At 41.2% G+C, this 16,332-nt stretch overlaps 1 protein-coding gene across 1 annotated transcript in view; it reads right to left on the bottom strand.

Moving 5' to 3' along the window:
- Positions 1-16,332, bottom strand: part of LAMB4 (laminin subunit beta 4) — an 89,324-nt gene that overhangs the window by 14,381 nt on the left and 58,611 nt on the right. Inside the window, exons 23-28 of the mRNA XM_026503249.4 lie at positions 14,137-14,233; positions 11,061-11,433; positions 8,064-8,224; positions 5,901-6,106; positions 5,113-5,274; positions 1,811-1,952 (exon numbers count right to left, since the gene is read on the bottom strand). Of these exons, the coding sequence (XP_026359034.3) occupies positions 1,811-1,952; positions 5,113-5,274; positions 5,901-6,106; positions 8,064-8,224; positions 11,061-11,433; positions 14,137-14,233 (1,141 nt within the window). The remainder of the gene's footprint in view (positions 1-1,810; positions 1,953-5,112; positions 5,275-5,900; positions 6,107-8,063; positions 8,225-11,060; positions 11,434-14,136; positions 14,234-16,332) is intronic.

The following is a 16,332-nucleotide window of genomic DNA, read 5'->3' as shown; positions in this document are numbered from 1 at the left end:
ATACGTGAAACAGAATGTACTATACTCGCAAGTTGCTCTTGAAAGAAACAGTATTTCCTTTCATAAAAAAAAAGCTCTAATAAAAAGTGAATTTAATTTAGCCACATATTTGTCATCAAACATTTATTGGCATTTGTTATGAAAGCATAAATTCAAAATTTTTATATGGGACTTTCAGGAGAAGTGACACACAGCTTTGTTAATGGGGAATTCAGACCATAAGGAAAATATTAAGATGGTCATGAAGAGCAGAGTAGTGTAGGCATCATACAATTTAATAATACATTTATTTGGGCTTCATGGAAAGAATAGAAGAAAAGAAATTGGTGAGTGAAGGGTACTGCTTCCTGGTGACCAAGGGTCTTGGGGCCTAGACCAGAGATGTTTCTTTTATGGAATAGGATTTTTCACTATGCTTAGTCTAATTTTTGTTGTAATTATCTAGACACTGTTTTTTTTGTTTTTTTTTAATTCCTTGGGGGTAATTAAAGTAAACTTTTTTTTATTAGAGATATATTCAACAGCAATGAGAAATAAGACAAGTAAGTGAATAGGCTCTATGACCCAGTGAATGAGGTAGAAAGCAGTAGAACTTGCCTTCTGAGCCATCACTGGGGCCCAGAAGTGTAATGTGCCATTTCGTACAAAACCAGTTTGGTTTTGGTTTGATTTTAGTGCCTGAATTGACCTGTATCTGCAGAAATAGCTAATGTGTTCCTTAATCCAACCAGTTTCTGGATCTGTGTCTAATCAATACCCATCCATCTAGATAACTCACTAAAAATTTGCTTTTGAACAAACAAAACGTCCAGTAGACCGATCCCACCCCATTCATTTTTACTGATTATTCTGGCCATTTTTATTATTTGTAGTGCCTCATTTTGTTCTTATTTCAAAAATCAAGACTAGAGCTGTTCATACAGTAACAAGAAATATGGAGATAGAAAAAACAATTGGCCATCGGGGTCTCTTACAAATATTACACAGATTCACCAAGTGGTTGCAAAGATGGTAACAGACATCCCAACTGTCAGCTGATTCGTGTGAGGAGCTCTACGTTACTGAATCTGGAAGACGGTGACGGAGAAGAAAGCCTAACATTAATTCCGCACAATGTCACACCCAAGCTGCATTATTTGCAGAGAGTGAGGTTTCAGGTCAATTTCCAGCTGTACTATCTGATTTTTATCTTCAACTAATAATTGTCTGTAGTTTAAAATAAACTTCTAAAAAAAAATAAAGTAAAAGTGAACTTCTCCCATAATAAGGTACGAGGGATAATAACATCATAATTACAATAATAAATGGATCAAATTGTTCCTTTCGGTCAATCACAGAGAACCAATATGAAACTTGGAAAATATTTCATAATAGTTAATAACCAATATTTTAGATACCACCTCACCATAGTATTTGGTATACTAACCAAAATCTGGCATGCCTTGATCTCACACAGTCTGCCAGCAGAGAAAATCATGGAATCATAACATTAGGAAATCTGATAGAATCATCCTGTTAGACTTTTTTCTTAAAAAACCCAAATAACTTTAAGCATCAAGTTCATTTGTTTGAAATTTTAACAAAATAGGACTTTTAGAGATAGCCATATATATACACAGTTTTTGGTACAGAGTTAATATTTGGAGATTTCATTAAGAAATTTTAAATCAAGGGGTACATCATGTTTCTGATTTAGGCATTTCATTTCCACTTAATGTAATTTGAAATTGGTTATGCTGTTTGAGTATACATTTTTTTAAAAAGCAAAGAAAAAGAAACAAAACGAGTCCTAATATATTTTTCTGATTACCTGACAAAAACTTTTTCAGCTTTTTGATTAAAAGACTCATTTTCTCTTCAGATTCGCTGTGGTTTTTCATATTCCTCAGTCTCTCACTTAGCTGTAAGGCGTTGTTTTTGGAGACTTCTGCCAGTTTACTTACATTTTTGAGCTGGAATAAGAAAAAAATTATAATGAGGAAAATACGTAACAATTAGGTACATTGTGTGATATTTAATTACTTAGGTGGACCCAATGAAACTCACTAAAAACAAAATAGGAGTATAGAGAATAAACAGAAGATTCATTTTAAGGGATTCCGTTACAAGGTGATATTATCTGTTTTCATTAACACGTTTGCTTAATGTGAATTGATCTTGTGGTGCTTGGCTGGCTCAGTCGTTCGAGCAGGTGACTCTCAATCTTGGGATTTTGAGTTGGAGCCCCATGTTGGGTGTAGAGATTGCTTAAAAGATAAAATCTTAAAAAAAAATAATGGGAATTTGCCTCTTAAAACATTATTAGTGATCGAAATTATTACTTGAAAACAGTATTGACCTACTGTTAATGACTTTTCCTGATACAGATGTAAAACACAAATTCTGTTTTAATGAGACTTCGGCATTCTATCACATCAGCAAATTACTTAGGACTACTTACAGTGGTCATTACGTTTAATAAGTTAAGAGCATTTTCTTTTATGTAAGTTAAAATAATTACTCTTCTTGACATTTCTCAAATTCAAATAATGTACTTTCTTTGAAAGCTAAAAAGAAAGCATTCCTCCTCTTAATAAACGAGTTTGAACTCGGAGCAGGCCACAAAGATAAATTCCAAACATCTTGGACACTTGGTGGAAGAATGATAGGTCTAAAAGCTTGCCCTCTAGAAGTGCAAATTCTTAATTATGTGATTTGAGAAAATTCCTCAGCTTTTCTTGAGATTCTAACAAATTAGAGAAAGAGGAAAAAAAAAAACACCCAGAAAGCAATAGGGCAATATCACCAAAAAGTTGAGCTGTATGGAATAAATTAATTGTGACAGAAGTAGGGCTAATTAGGATCAAACCCAATTAGGAAAAAAAAAATCTCCCTTTATTTCCCCACAAAAGGAGACAGCTTAGTTTGAGCCATATGGATTTTGTGGAAAAGGATTTAATTGCACTCATTGGCAAATGATGAAACAAAAAAGAAATATTTACAGGATTAAAATATGTATCTTCGTTTTTTTTTTGTCCCTTAGTTTTCTAGAATTCTGAAAACCTTCAAGTGGTGAGCAGTTGCTGAGAGAGATCTTCAAAGTTCCCATCACGAGACAAAGTGTAACTCGGTGAGGTGATGGACATATATACATCTGCACTGCAATACACACATCGACCAAATTATGTACACCTCAAACTGACACACTGTTCTGTGTTAATTATATCTCTCTCAATAAAAAAAAGTAAAATGCTTAGCAGTAAGTAAGAACACATGGAAATAAACTGAGAATTCCAGAAATAAATACTCTGAACAGGAAAACATGAAATTATACAGATGAAATCTCTGTCGATTAGTCGCTGCTATATTCAGAGAGAAAGAGATTGCTAAATTACTTCACTCTTAAAACATCTCTCTGCAATCCATCTTCTGTCACCACTGACTCCTGAGAATTCTCTCACAATCTTTTCTGGCACTCTTCCCCCCATCTAATCAAGAGGGAAATAGCACACCATTTTATCAACATGAAAACCCCCGCCCCCACCCTTCCCAGTTCTTCATTTACCTGCTGATGAAGCCAGATTTTGCTAAAACATACGTCGGGCTATCTTTTAAAAGTAAAAGCTTAAGACAGGGCTTCTTTAAATGGTGTGAGGTTTCTGGGTTTTTTGAGAAGGGGCAGTAAGGTGTAATAGTTTAAAATTACGTTAAACAATTCAGGAGTGTTTTAACCACCAGGATGCAGGACCGGGATTTGTCTTTGTTATGTTCACCGCTGGGTTCCCAACATCTAGATAATGTCTCACACGTAGTAGGCATTCAATGAATATTTGTTCAAAGAAGGAATAATAACATATAAGTGAAAACTAGGTATCAATGCAGAATTATGACTAGGTAAATAAACATTTTCAGCATTCAGTATGTGCAGGGATATCCACCAGCTGGGCTAATCAGAGGCTTGTACCAGAACTTGGATCTGGGAGCACGTGGAGCAAGGGCTTAGGACCAGCTGGGGCTCAGGCTCACGCAGGTGAGGCTCAGGGAGGAAACTCTTGTTCTGTGTGTATGGGTGTGCATGCAAGCACATGGCAGTGTGTGTGTGTGTGTGTGTGTGTGTGCATGAGATATGCACCATATCCTAGCCGTGGTTCTCAGCCCATTCCCAAGCTTGGCCCTCTATCCTCCTGTCGATTCTGAGACCATTTTTTTCAGGGGTTGGTTTCTGTTGCTTACAAACAGGAATGCGGGCTGCTATAACATTTAACCCAAGTTACTCGTAAAGAAATTCAGCTCTTTAAGATTTTTTTCTTCTTCTTCATCAAAGACTCTGTATATTGTCAAAAATGGAGTAAACTAGGGCACACATTATCATCTTGCTTACAAATGAATCCAGTGTATTCACAGAATACTGACAACTGTATTCATCATTTCAAGGTGAATATACAATGTATTCACACACACACACACAAAAACCTAAAGAAAACTAGGCAATTAAAAATTATTCTCATTTATCAACATGACCGGAAAAATAAATGAAAACATTTAAAGTTAATAGAGACTCAATCATCAGGTACTTCAGTATTAAAACCACTGTATTGTGTCTAACAACATAGGAAGAAGTACAGGGCCTAAGGGTGTATTCCTATTAAAATATTTTCTAACATTAAATCAATTTTTAACATTAGAATTTGCATATTTAGTAGAATTTCAAATATACCCTTGAATTTGCACAAATTAGTCTTTACTTTGATGTATCTAAAGTTTTCAAACCTTTAATGCTTAGTCTCCCATTTCTCTGTAGTGTTTGCTATAAAAGAAACATCCACAGGACTCTATGTCCTGCAAACATAAACTCTGAGTTCTTTCTCTTCTCTCTCCACACACACACACACACACACACACACACACGATACCTATATAATAGAAAATGTCAATACCCACATGTACTTCTAAATGTACATTTACATCCACATCTGTGTTTTTAATCCTATGTTTCCAAGCATAAGAACACCTAACATCTAGAATCTATCCTTTCACCTCGAAGCTAAATGGAAGTTTTAATCATTTCAGACGTTTGCGTTTTTCTTCTTATTGCTACAGCTTTACCAATAAAACAAGAGAAGACATATTTACCCGGTGCTTCCAACCCTGAACCTGGTCGCTCAAATTATGAATCCCAGACTCTGCTTTCTGAGCTCGCTGGAGGGCATCGCTCGAGGGGGGCAGGGAGCCACGACAGCTGGGGCCATCACAGGACGAGAGCACGCACGGCCTGTCCCCCGGTTCTCCACACACCTCACAGGAGAAAGGATTCATGGTGAAAAGCAGCGTGCGGGCAGAGTTTTGCTAATGCCATCCAGGTTTGTGAGGCAAAGCACTGCTCTGTGCATACATGTTTCTTTGCCAGTGGTTCATGCTTAGTACATGGATACAACCCTGTGAATGTTTCCAGGTAACTACATACCTGAATTTTTGGTTGTCAGTGTTGTGTCAGTCAATGTCATTTTTACACTTAGAGTTTTTGGAGAAAACAGTCAAATACCCAGCATTTCTTGCAGCTAATTTCATTTTTTTAAAAATAAAAATCGCCTTTTATTTATAAGGAAGCAGGAGTGAATGTCTATAATCTGTACCATTGTAGAAATAGCAAATGATATAAATAAATGTAAGATATAAAATCAAGCCACAGCCTTACTCTGAATTTTCTCAAACTTTGACTTGGAAAATAAAAAAATAAAAAATATTTTATATCTTATATAACAGAGCATATATATATATATATGTGTGTGTGTGTTATGATATTTATACATTCATAAAGTTTAAATAAAAAAATATAATGCAAAACAGGAAATGCAATTGAAGAGATTTGTATACCAAGCAGAAATCACAACTGCTTCTACTACACCATCGTGAATATTTACCTTTTCGTTCAATATTTGGATATCTGGTACCGTAATCTGCTTTAATTTTTTCAATGACAAGTTTTGTTTTGAGGCTAGCGTATCAAAGATGGGAAGTAAGTCGTTCCTGGTTTTTTCAGAGTGTTTTATGATAGAAGCGGTTTCATTACTTTTCTTTTCAGCAGATGACGATCTCTGATAATGCTTCTTGATGTTCTCTGAGGAATCTACATTAATGCAAATTGAGGTAAGGTAAGTATTGTGAGAACAAATGAAATTATACATTGGTTATCAAGACAATCATTCCACAGTTTGACTAATGTCTTGGTCTCAATGACCAGCACAAATATTCACCATCCTCTCCCTTGAATTTACACTTATGGGGAAGGATTGGATGTAGTGAAACAGATATCAATATAATAGGTACAAAGCCTTGAGATTTAAGTCTGCAGACATGGGTTTGCATGTTGGCTTTCCCTTTTGCTGTCTGCCTAAGTCCTTAAGCAAGTTGGTTAATCTCTTAGATTCGCTAATCTGTAATTTGTGAGAACGACGTAAAATACTATGAGAATACTCTGTAAAGTGTTCCACAGATATATTAATTATGTATTAATTAATATTAATGACGACTACCTATATGAACCCTAATATGACAAACCAGCCGGGTTTACCTAACTAGATGGAGCAGGAGTTGACAAATTTGTTCTGGAAAGGGCCAGAGAATGTTTTAGGCTTGCCGGCCACAGCATGTCAGTTACAACTTCTCAACTCTGTAGCGTGAGACCAGCCACAGACAATGTCAATAAACAGGTGAGCTTGTCTCTTAGTGAAACTCCCTTTATGAAAACAGGCTCTGGGTAAAAGTTGCCAGTGGATCGTAGCGTGCTGACTTGTGAGTTGAGGCTGATGACAACAGGTCACAGTTGTGGAGTGCCTTCCCTCTGCCTGCACTTCCTGTCCGTTTTCTTCCTGAATCTTCACAAAACACTGTGAGGTGCACGTAAATCACTCCCATTTTACAAGTGAGAAAACGAGGCTCTCAGGAGGTAAGTTTTGCCCAAGGTCTCATGGACAGCAAGGGATCAAGTCAAGATTTCAAGCCAGGTGGTTTGAGTCTAGAAACTATGTTCTTCTTTTTTTAATTTAATTAATTAATCTATTATTTTTTAAAAAAGATTTTTAATTTATTTGACAGAGAGAGAGACAGCCAGTGAGAGAGGGAACACAAGCAGGGGGAGTGGGAGAGGAAGAAGCAGGCTCCCAGAGGAGGAGCCTGATGCGGGGCTCGATCCCAGAACGCCGGGATCAGGCCCTGGGCTGAAGGCAGATGCTTAATGACTGAGCCACCCAGGCACCCCTAGAAACTATGTTCTTAAGCACTGCTCTATATTTTCCATATTTTTAGTAAAATGCAAATTCATGAAGGTAATATGGTACGTTTTACTGCAAATGATAGTGTTGCAGGACTTTCCACATATTTTTGGAACCAGAGGCCCAGGGTCCTGATCTTTACTCCCTAAGCAACCAGAAGTTGGGCATGAGACAACCACACCTTCCTATTGCTTGGGATGATTTTCTGCATTTATTTATCAGGCAAATATTATCCTCATTTGTGAATACCAAGTCAAATGTCACGTACTTCCCGGAGCCTTTCCCAGTAAACCCAGGAAGAATTCCATTCCCCATGCTCGATTTGGCGGTCCAAATCTTTCATGTCATGAACCATTTTGAAGTGGTAACCTGGACAGCGATGGTCTAATGTCCTTTCTCCGAGTGTCACTGTTTGTTCCTTTGACTTGGAGGGAAGGGCCAAGGCAGGGCATCGTTGCCGTCTGCGAAGGGACAAGTTGGTTTTGGAACATCATGGTCTTGGTCCAAAGCCAGTTACACAAGACCCCTTGGCACACTTCGGTATTAGGAGAGTATTCTGGGTACATTTGTTTCGTATCAGACACTGTTAGCTGTATTCATTATTTTCAGCAGATGCTACCCAAGCTCCACACTGTTTAAAAAGTTTAAATATTCATGAACAAATAATACCTTTAATGGGTGTGTTTTCAGGTCCTAAAGTGCTCAGGCTCTGTAGCAATGAGCACGGGGTGACTCGCTAATGGAATGCACGATGGATGGTAGCAAGCAACCTTTGTCCATCCACAGACCGTCCAAGTGCATTTTCTCTCTTACCCATGATGCTTGCGTTACGGGCACGGGAGTGCAAATTGATTTCTCGCTGAAGATCTTCAAGTAAGAGGTTGGCTTCATTCCTCGTTCTTCTTATCCTTTCTTTCAGATCTGGAAACTCATGCACTGCTTTCAGTTGCACGCTTAGCTGCATGACTTCTTCCCTGCAGGGGAAATGACAGTAAATACAGCAAGCTTGTATTCCTGTTGATAGATCAGTGAAAAAGCACGTCAACATTGCCCTCTTGATCAGGCACCCTCATAATTAGAATGGATCCTTCTTGCCTGAGGTTGTGTTTGACAGTTTATAGTTCTGTTTATGGTTCCTCTCTTTCTTGTTCATTCAGCTTCCTGGAATATTTTAGCACTCACTTAAAATACAATCCGCATACAAGGCCTAGTGGAAGAAGGGCTCTGAATCTTTCAGTTTCAACTATTTAGACTCTTTCTGTCTCCCTTTGCTTTGGGTTTTCAAAAACACGCATTCAGACATGGTTCATTTAAATCCATGAGATCTAACCTACATTCAGCTTTCAACATGGAAGTCCTCACCCAGGCTAGGGTAAAAACCAGCTCTTTAAGAACACATCTGCTTGCAGCAAGGATCCTTCTAGGGCTGCCGCTGTACAGGGTTCTTGTCATTCCCATGAGTGACAAGGGGGTTTCCTTGTTGGTGAGAGTACCCAGGCCTGGGGCGTGTTCATTCTCCACACCTGCTTCTCCATGGTGCCTATCTCTGTCCCGTTTCAATCTGCTGGGTTCAGCACCCACAGCGGGTTCAAGGAAATAATTAGTAATATCCCTCATGATAAGGAAATTCAGTGCAAATGGTGAAGAGTACAGTTGAGGAAAATTACAATATGAATCTACGGGACTAATGTATCTTGGCAGAAATGCAAAGCATTAACTAATGCTTCCTAGCATTTTCTGCTTTAACTCTCCCTTCTAATCTACAGACTTTTCCTTCTGGCGCCAACTGTCAGGACTATAATCCATCAGGTGAATAATAATAATAACAACGACAGTAATTATTGTAATTGGTACTCTGGAAGCCCTTACAATGCACCAGACACCATGCTCCGTGGCTTGTCTGAGTAATTCTCACAAGAAACCTATGAAACGGAGACTCAATCCCCCTTTTTGGATAAAGAAACAGAAGCCTGGAGAAGTTAAATAACTTGCCCAAGGCCAGCAATAAGTGGATTTTAGTCATGGGATCTATACTCATGATGTCCTGGCTTCCCTGCCTCCACCTCCCTTTTCATTGGTAATTTCCCCAGCAAACATTTGTTATGTAACTGAACCGAGCCTGGAGAAGGTAACCTCTGTCCTTGGGGGTCCCTCAGTGAGGCAATCACCCAGGAAGCACAAACAGGCTGGAAGATGGAGAAGGAAACACATGTCTCTTTCTGAGGAGGTCATGGAAGGCGTCAGGGAAGAGGTGGTATTTTGGTGTTGCTAAGGAGGAACAGGAGCTCAGCAGGTGGGCCAGGAGGGGACAAGCATGCTGGTTTCTGGCAGAAGAGACCCAGTACTCACTGCATCCCTCATCACTTCAGGCCTGGCCCTAGGACTCCTGCTTCTCCTGCCGTCTTTCTGCTCTACTCCGAGGTCCTGTGGTCTCTTTGTTTAGAATGCCCGTATGAACTCGCTCATTCTGCCTTCTTTCTGATGGTTCTCTTTGTTCGCCATATTCTAGAACCACAAACCCGTGGTCCATGGGCCAAAGCTCATTCTCAGACACATTTATTTGGCCTACACAGTGTTTTTTAAGAGCATTGTTGGATTAGCTGGCTATATTTTGAAGTGGGGACATTTGAATAAAAATCTGGAGGTCTGACATCTCTTGAAAAGTGGGAAGACCTGGGGACACGGGGCCCAAATCCTGCAGGGCAACAGTCTTTACAAGGCTACGGCTGTGCTTGCTTTCAGCTGCCAGCTTGGCTTGGCCACATGACGTCCCTGGGTTCTGTAGGTGTGTGACCCTTCCTCTGAACTTCCCCGGTGGACTCTATCTTCTTCCTCGTGAACTTTTAAGCTATGACCACGTACCTCTGAAACTTCTGCCTGATGAAAATGATGGCCTTATATCGACACCGGTGTTTTGTATAACACAAAACTCCGAAGCTTCAATTAGTCCTTAATCCGGGACCTTTGACTGGTGGGGGGGTGGGGCAGGGGATGGTCTGCTACATAATCACAATCTTTTTGGTTTCTTAGTAGATTACGTGCTCACAGAAGGACGGAAAACTGTATCCTATGCATCCTGGTTTTGCCCAGAGCAGTTGGGAAACTTTTTCTGTAAAGGGTCAGATAGTAAATATTTTAGGCCTTGGGGGCCATAGTCTCTGTCACAACCACTCCACTCTGTCCTTGTCCCGGGAAAGAAGCCACAGAGGACAGGTACATAAATGGGCATGGCTGTGTGCCAGTGACCCTTCATTTACAAAACTAGGTGGCCTGTGGGATTTTGCCCGTGGTTTGCTGAGCCCTGGCCCAGACCAACCAGCATAATTTCCAGAAATGTTTGATGAATGTTATATAAGTATATATAACATATGATAAAAAAGACAATGCATTTTGAGGAACTTATCACACTTGCTATATGACTTCACATTAATGGATGGGGTTTCCAAACAACTGAAGAATTTGGGAAGATTTAGCAAATTTCCCTGAGTGCCTGGTTGAAAAAAAAGTATCTGTATTATAAACGACCCTTTTTCCAATTTTGTATCTTTCAGCTCTGCTAGGCTTTCCAGAATCAAGCTCTTAATCACTGCCTTTTTGTTCTAATCGATGGCATCTGGAAAGACCCCATGTAATCCTAACTAGGTAAGAAAGAGACAGACAATCACGATCACCAGCCTGGACATTGACGGAAAAATTATTTCCCTAACGTCCACACAGGTACATTTCGAAATTCAAGGCTGCTTTTGAAAGCTCCACAGCAGTCAAGGCAAATCAGGGACTTGCTATCTACCGCTTGAGCACAAATCTTACCGAGCAGAGTCCTGATAATCCTTGACGGTTAAGAATTCCGATGAGAAAACAGGATGTTTTAGAATCCTTTCTATTTCAGACATGTTCTCTCTGAGGCCTTTGAAGTCGGCCTCGCAGACCAGCACAGGCTCTCTTTTATCTCGCATGTTAGCAGCCAGCCTCATTAACCCTTGCACCGCTTTGGAGAGGGCAGAAACCGTGTGGTCCCAGGGATCAAAGCAGCCGTGACACCGCAGACAGGCAGGGAATTCCCGGCCATGACCCCGGGCACAGCGATCGCATCGCGGGCCGCTAACCCCCTCCCGGCAGCGGCACATGCCCGTGTCCTGGTCACAGGTGGGCTTCTGGGCACCTTCCCTGTTGCAGTCACATGCTAAAAAGGAAGACGGAGCAGAGAAAGTCAGTCACTTGGCCTTTTGCTTCTGGCTAGCTCAAGAATAAAGCCCACTTCTCTCCCGAGAATGTTCCCGACGCCCAATTTTAAGGTGAACGTTTAAAACCGGTATAATTACAGAGACCTAGGCAATGGCCATTACACACAGCGCTCCTCTTTTCATTCCACTGACAAATCAGTTCATGGTTTCCAGATGGAAAATACTAGGTGTTGTCTTTACTGTGTGAGTGTTTCACGTGTGGGCTCCTTTGCCTATTCGAGTGAGTAACCTGGACCTAGTGGTGGACAACTCACTAGTGTCTGCCACCACTGCCCCCGTGGGTGACTCAGGTGCATCGGTGACCCTCTAAGAACTCTCGTGACCACACTCTGTCTCAGTAAAACCCACCCTGGGGTGTTGACCCATGCTGGTTTCCATTGTGTAAGGAGAACCAGTCCATCCTCCAAAAGGGGTGTGGGGATCACTGTATCATATTTACCCAAAGGAGTTGAAAACTTATGTCTATGCAAAAGTCTGCAGATGGACGATTATAGGAGCTGTATTTATAATTGCCCAAACTTGGAAACAACCAAGATGTCCTGCAGTACGTGAACAGAGAGATAAACTGTGGTACAAGGGATAATTGGGGCTAAGAAGAAATGAGCTATCAAGCCATGAAAAGACATGGAGGGACCTTAAATGCCTATCACCTAGTGAAATAAATCAATCTGAGAAGGCTATGTACTGTAGGATTCCAACTACCAGACATTCTGGAAAAGGCAAAACTCTGGAGACAGTAAAAAGATGAGTGGTTGGCACGGGCTGAGGGGAGGGGGTGGCAAGAGAGGAACAGGTGGAGCACAAGACTTTTAGGGCAGTGGAAGTATTCCGAATGATACCATATGGTGGATACATGTCCTTATACATTTGTCCAAACTCATAGAATGGAAAATACCAAGAGTGAACCATAACGTGAACTGTGGAGTTCGGTGGTTATGGTGTGTCAATGTGGGTTCATCAGTTTAACAAACGTGCCATGCTCTTGGGGGTGTTGATCATGGGGCTGGCCACGCATGTGTGGGGCGTGGGGATAGATGGGAAATCTCTGTACCTTCCTCTCAATTTTGCTGTGAACCTAAAACTGCTCTAAAAAAGTCAAGTCCTTTTAAAAAGGGAGAAAATTAAATTAATTTTGTCTAAGTTTAAAAAAAACAAGCTACATGTAATTCAATTGAGTAGGTTTTTGATTAAGGCTGAGGACGGAGGACGGACAGAGCTATGGAAGTTACAGCAATTTCCAGAAGGTCAGGGAATCATTAGCCTACGTCACTGGACTAAGTGCAAGGAACGAATGATTAAAAATGCATTTTACAGCTTGAGTAAAAATGTCAATTACAAATAAAAACTGATTAACACGCTAGGCTCCTCAGCTAGATACCATCTGTCCCGCACATTCGCTTTGGCACCGAGGCCTCAGCAGGAACCCCTCAGGGGCAGCACTATGTCACGTCACCAGCTTATTAGCTGCTCCTTTCCAGGAGCGTTAGAGGGGTCTATGACCTGAGCTGATCATCTGCAAAGTTTTCTCTATCAAAGATGAAAGCATTTCAGAAAATGAGATTATTGAAATATTAGAGAGGCACAGAGGAAAGAGGCTCAGACAGATTTTCCAGGAGACAGAACTGCTCCCTGGTTTTTCATGTAGCAATTCCACTTAGAAAACTAAGTGGCTCCAGGGGAAACCATTGAGGATATGGATTTGAATGGGGAAAGGAAATGAAGGCCATTTATTTTAGCCACAAAAGCACAGTCAGACAGGAACAGAGAGGAAGAGTTACCATGTGTGGCTATGCAGAGGTGACCATGAGAAGCCCACTACATCTGATATTTCTTTGGATTGACTTGTTTTGGCCCCAGATTATAGAGATTCAAAACTCCCTCCTCCTAGAACTAACCCAGATTCTCCATCTATGCTGTCCAATACGGTAGCCACTTACCACCCAGGGCTACTGAAATTTAAACAAGTTGAACACACAGTTCTTTTCCTCGCCTGCACCAGCCACATTACAAGTGCTCACCAGCTCACAGGCCAGTGGCCCCTGCATCTCAGTGGTGCCAGTTGGACCATTTCCATCTCTACAGAAAGTTGCTGGATGGTGCTGCTCTAAATCCGACAATCGGTGCTAAGACATGGGGCGAAAGGCACTAGAACATGAACTCCACGGGATTAGGGGCCTTGCCTTATTTGCTCATGACCTAGCGTACCCAGTAGGCACACTATGAATTTCTTAAACGAATCAGTGAGTATCTAAAAGACCCAGAGTTACAAGCATCAAGTTGAGGAAACACCTCCTCTGCTGGCTTCCTATGAACCCCCTCCCAGCCTGTACCTCCATCGAGAAACTGTTTTTGTCAACATGCTTCCAAATAGCAGAAAACTGTCTACAAGTCATGACCTCAGACGTCTGTTCCATTTTGGGGACTTTGAGATATTGCAATCCAGGCTTCAACATATCTAATATAGCCTAAAGTTTGACACAAATCTTTTTTGTAAGGCTATAAAGAATATTATTTTCAAAACTAAGATTACATATTGTGCATTTTCTATCAGGTAAAGGAACTGAAAATTCAGCTGGCTCATAGCATGCCTGTGGTTGGACCAGGAGGACGGTCCTCGTATTTTTAGAATTAGCAATACTTACGAATGCATCGCCCCAGTGGATCACTGTAATAATTTTCCTTGCACCCACTGCAGTGTTTCCCATCATAGCCTAATTTACACGGACACTGGCCTGTAAGCTGTAAGAACAGTCACGGGTGAGGAACTGACAAGCTTTATGATCTAAAACATTAATGCATCTTAATACAAAACAGTTTTCCCTCCAGTGGTTTAGAACACACAGCTGTGCAAGGCAGAGGAAGGATGATTCCCATGGCCAGCAACCACCCTCGGCAAGACCAAGGCTCAGGAGCTAATGTGTTTTGGCTTGGGACCCCTGAATATACCGCCTGCTTCCAGCTGTTCGAGGACAGGTGGCCCCAAACTGGGAAATATACACAGATGCAAATGAAAACAAAACACATCATGGGAAATGGGCCACATTCTTTTCCTCTACAGTTATGGGAGTTCGTGCATGACACAGAGAGGCCAAAGACCTGGACGAACATTCATCAACTAATTTGGCAAATAATGTTTCCATTATGGAACGTACAATGGAGTTTCTCCCAATTGTGCTAGCATTTTGCTCAACAAAACATTTTTTTTTTTTTTTGCAATCGACACTTAATCTTTTAATGACAGGTGTTTAACGGTGTTTCGGGGGAGAGTGTTGATCTTTTGTGCATCCTCCCAACTGGATCCTTGACCCGCCTTTCTGAAAGCTGGGGAGGTTAGAAAATTCACAGGAGAAAAACACAGAAGCAAATCATTAGTGTCATGGTCCTAGGTTATACTTGACCAAATCTGCTTAAACGTCAGCTCCATAAGTAGCTTGATTTATAAAATGACTGGATCTACTCAGCTTCTGCCCATCTTTGGCATTCCCATTAGCTTCTGCTCAAATATAAGGAGTCGTGGTGAGCGGGCTGTCCCTGAGGCCTGGCAGACTGCTGGTTGTCCTTAACCGTTGGGCAATCTTTTCTTCCATGGGTGCAAAGTCTGCTCCTTTGTAACTTGTTCCCCTTGTTCTGAGCCCTGTCTTATGGAATTACACACAACAGGCAGCCTCCCCCTTCCCTCAGTCCTTCTCCCAACTAGAGATGACCGTTCTCAATTTGCATTTGCTTTTCTTTGGGCTGACCACCCCTAATTCCTTCAAGCCTTCGTCACAGAATAGCGATGGTTCTACCCACTCTCCTGATTGTCTTTCTTGGGACACATACTAGTTTGTCAGTACAATGTTTATAAGGTGGTATTCAGAAATAACAACATTCCTACAGCTGTCTGAGCAGTACAGAGGACCATGGGACAGTGACTGGCTTGAACCCAAGCATGGCATTCCCACTAGTCCAGCCTTGGCAGCCTGGCCACCACTGCTGGCTCACTGGAAGCACACAGTGAAAATCCTCAGATGTTTTTCACATGAGCTGGTGCCAGGTTGTTACTCCTACCCTGTATTGGTGCAATGGATTTTAAAACCCAATTGCAAAACTTGTACTTTTATCCTGGTAACATTTCACATTCTTCTTTCCAGGCAACAGGACAGGCTGTTAGGATATCTTGTCTCTTGTTCTGTCTTTATCCCATGAGCTTACAACTTTGCCATATCTGTAAATTTGATAATATTTGGGAAGCATATTTCTCCAACTCTATCTACACTGTTGATGAAAATACTGGATGGCACCTTTGTATCTCTCTGTAATAATGCACCAGGCATGACCTATGGCTGACATAGAGACATTTACCAGTGGTTGTTTAAACAGATGGGAATCTAAATGTCCACCTGCATCTTCTATACTCCAATAAGTGTTCCCTGATTTTAAAGAGCAATCTTTCCCACAGAATCCCCAATGGACCAGACAACTACAAATACCCTTGTCATAAGGGGGCTCTCTTATTAAACCAATGCTATCTGTTAGGCTCATAGGCTTCCCTTAGTCTCCATGGACTGTGGTCTTTGTTGAGTCCTATTACATATATGCTTCCTGAAAGGTCTATGGGGCACCGGGTGACTCAGTTGGTTAAGTGTCCAACTCTTCATCTCAGCTCAGGTCTTGATCCCAGGATTGTGAATTCAAGCCCCATGTTTAAAGCCCTACTTAAAAAAGCAGCAGCAGCAACAGCAGCTAAAAGGGCTAAGAAGCATGCCAGACAGTGATGTCATGAACATCAGGACTTCCTCTTGAGTCAAGAAGCCAAGCAGTCATGTGGAGAGCTACCATTTTGTTCCATGGTTGGT

The sequence above is a fragment of the Ursus arctos genome, unplaced genomic scaffold, assembly GCF_023065955.2.
Source record: "Ursus arctos isolate Adak ecotype North America unplaced genomic scaffold, UrsArc2.0 scaffold_3, whole genome shotgun sequence".
Taxonomy (NCBI): domain Eukaryota; kingdom Metazoa; phylum Chordata; class Mammalia; order Carnivora; family Ursidae; genus Ursus; species Ursus arctos.
This window is presented reverse-complemented; position numbering and strand designations above follow the sequence as displayed.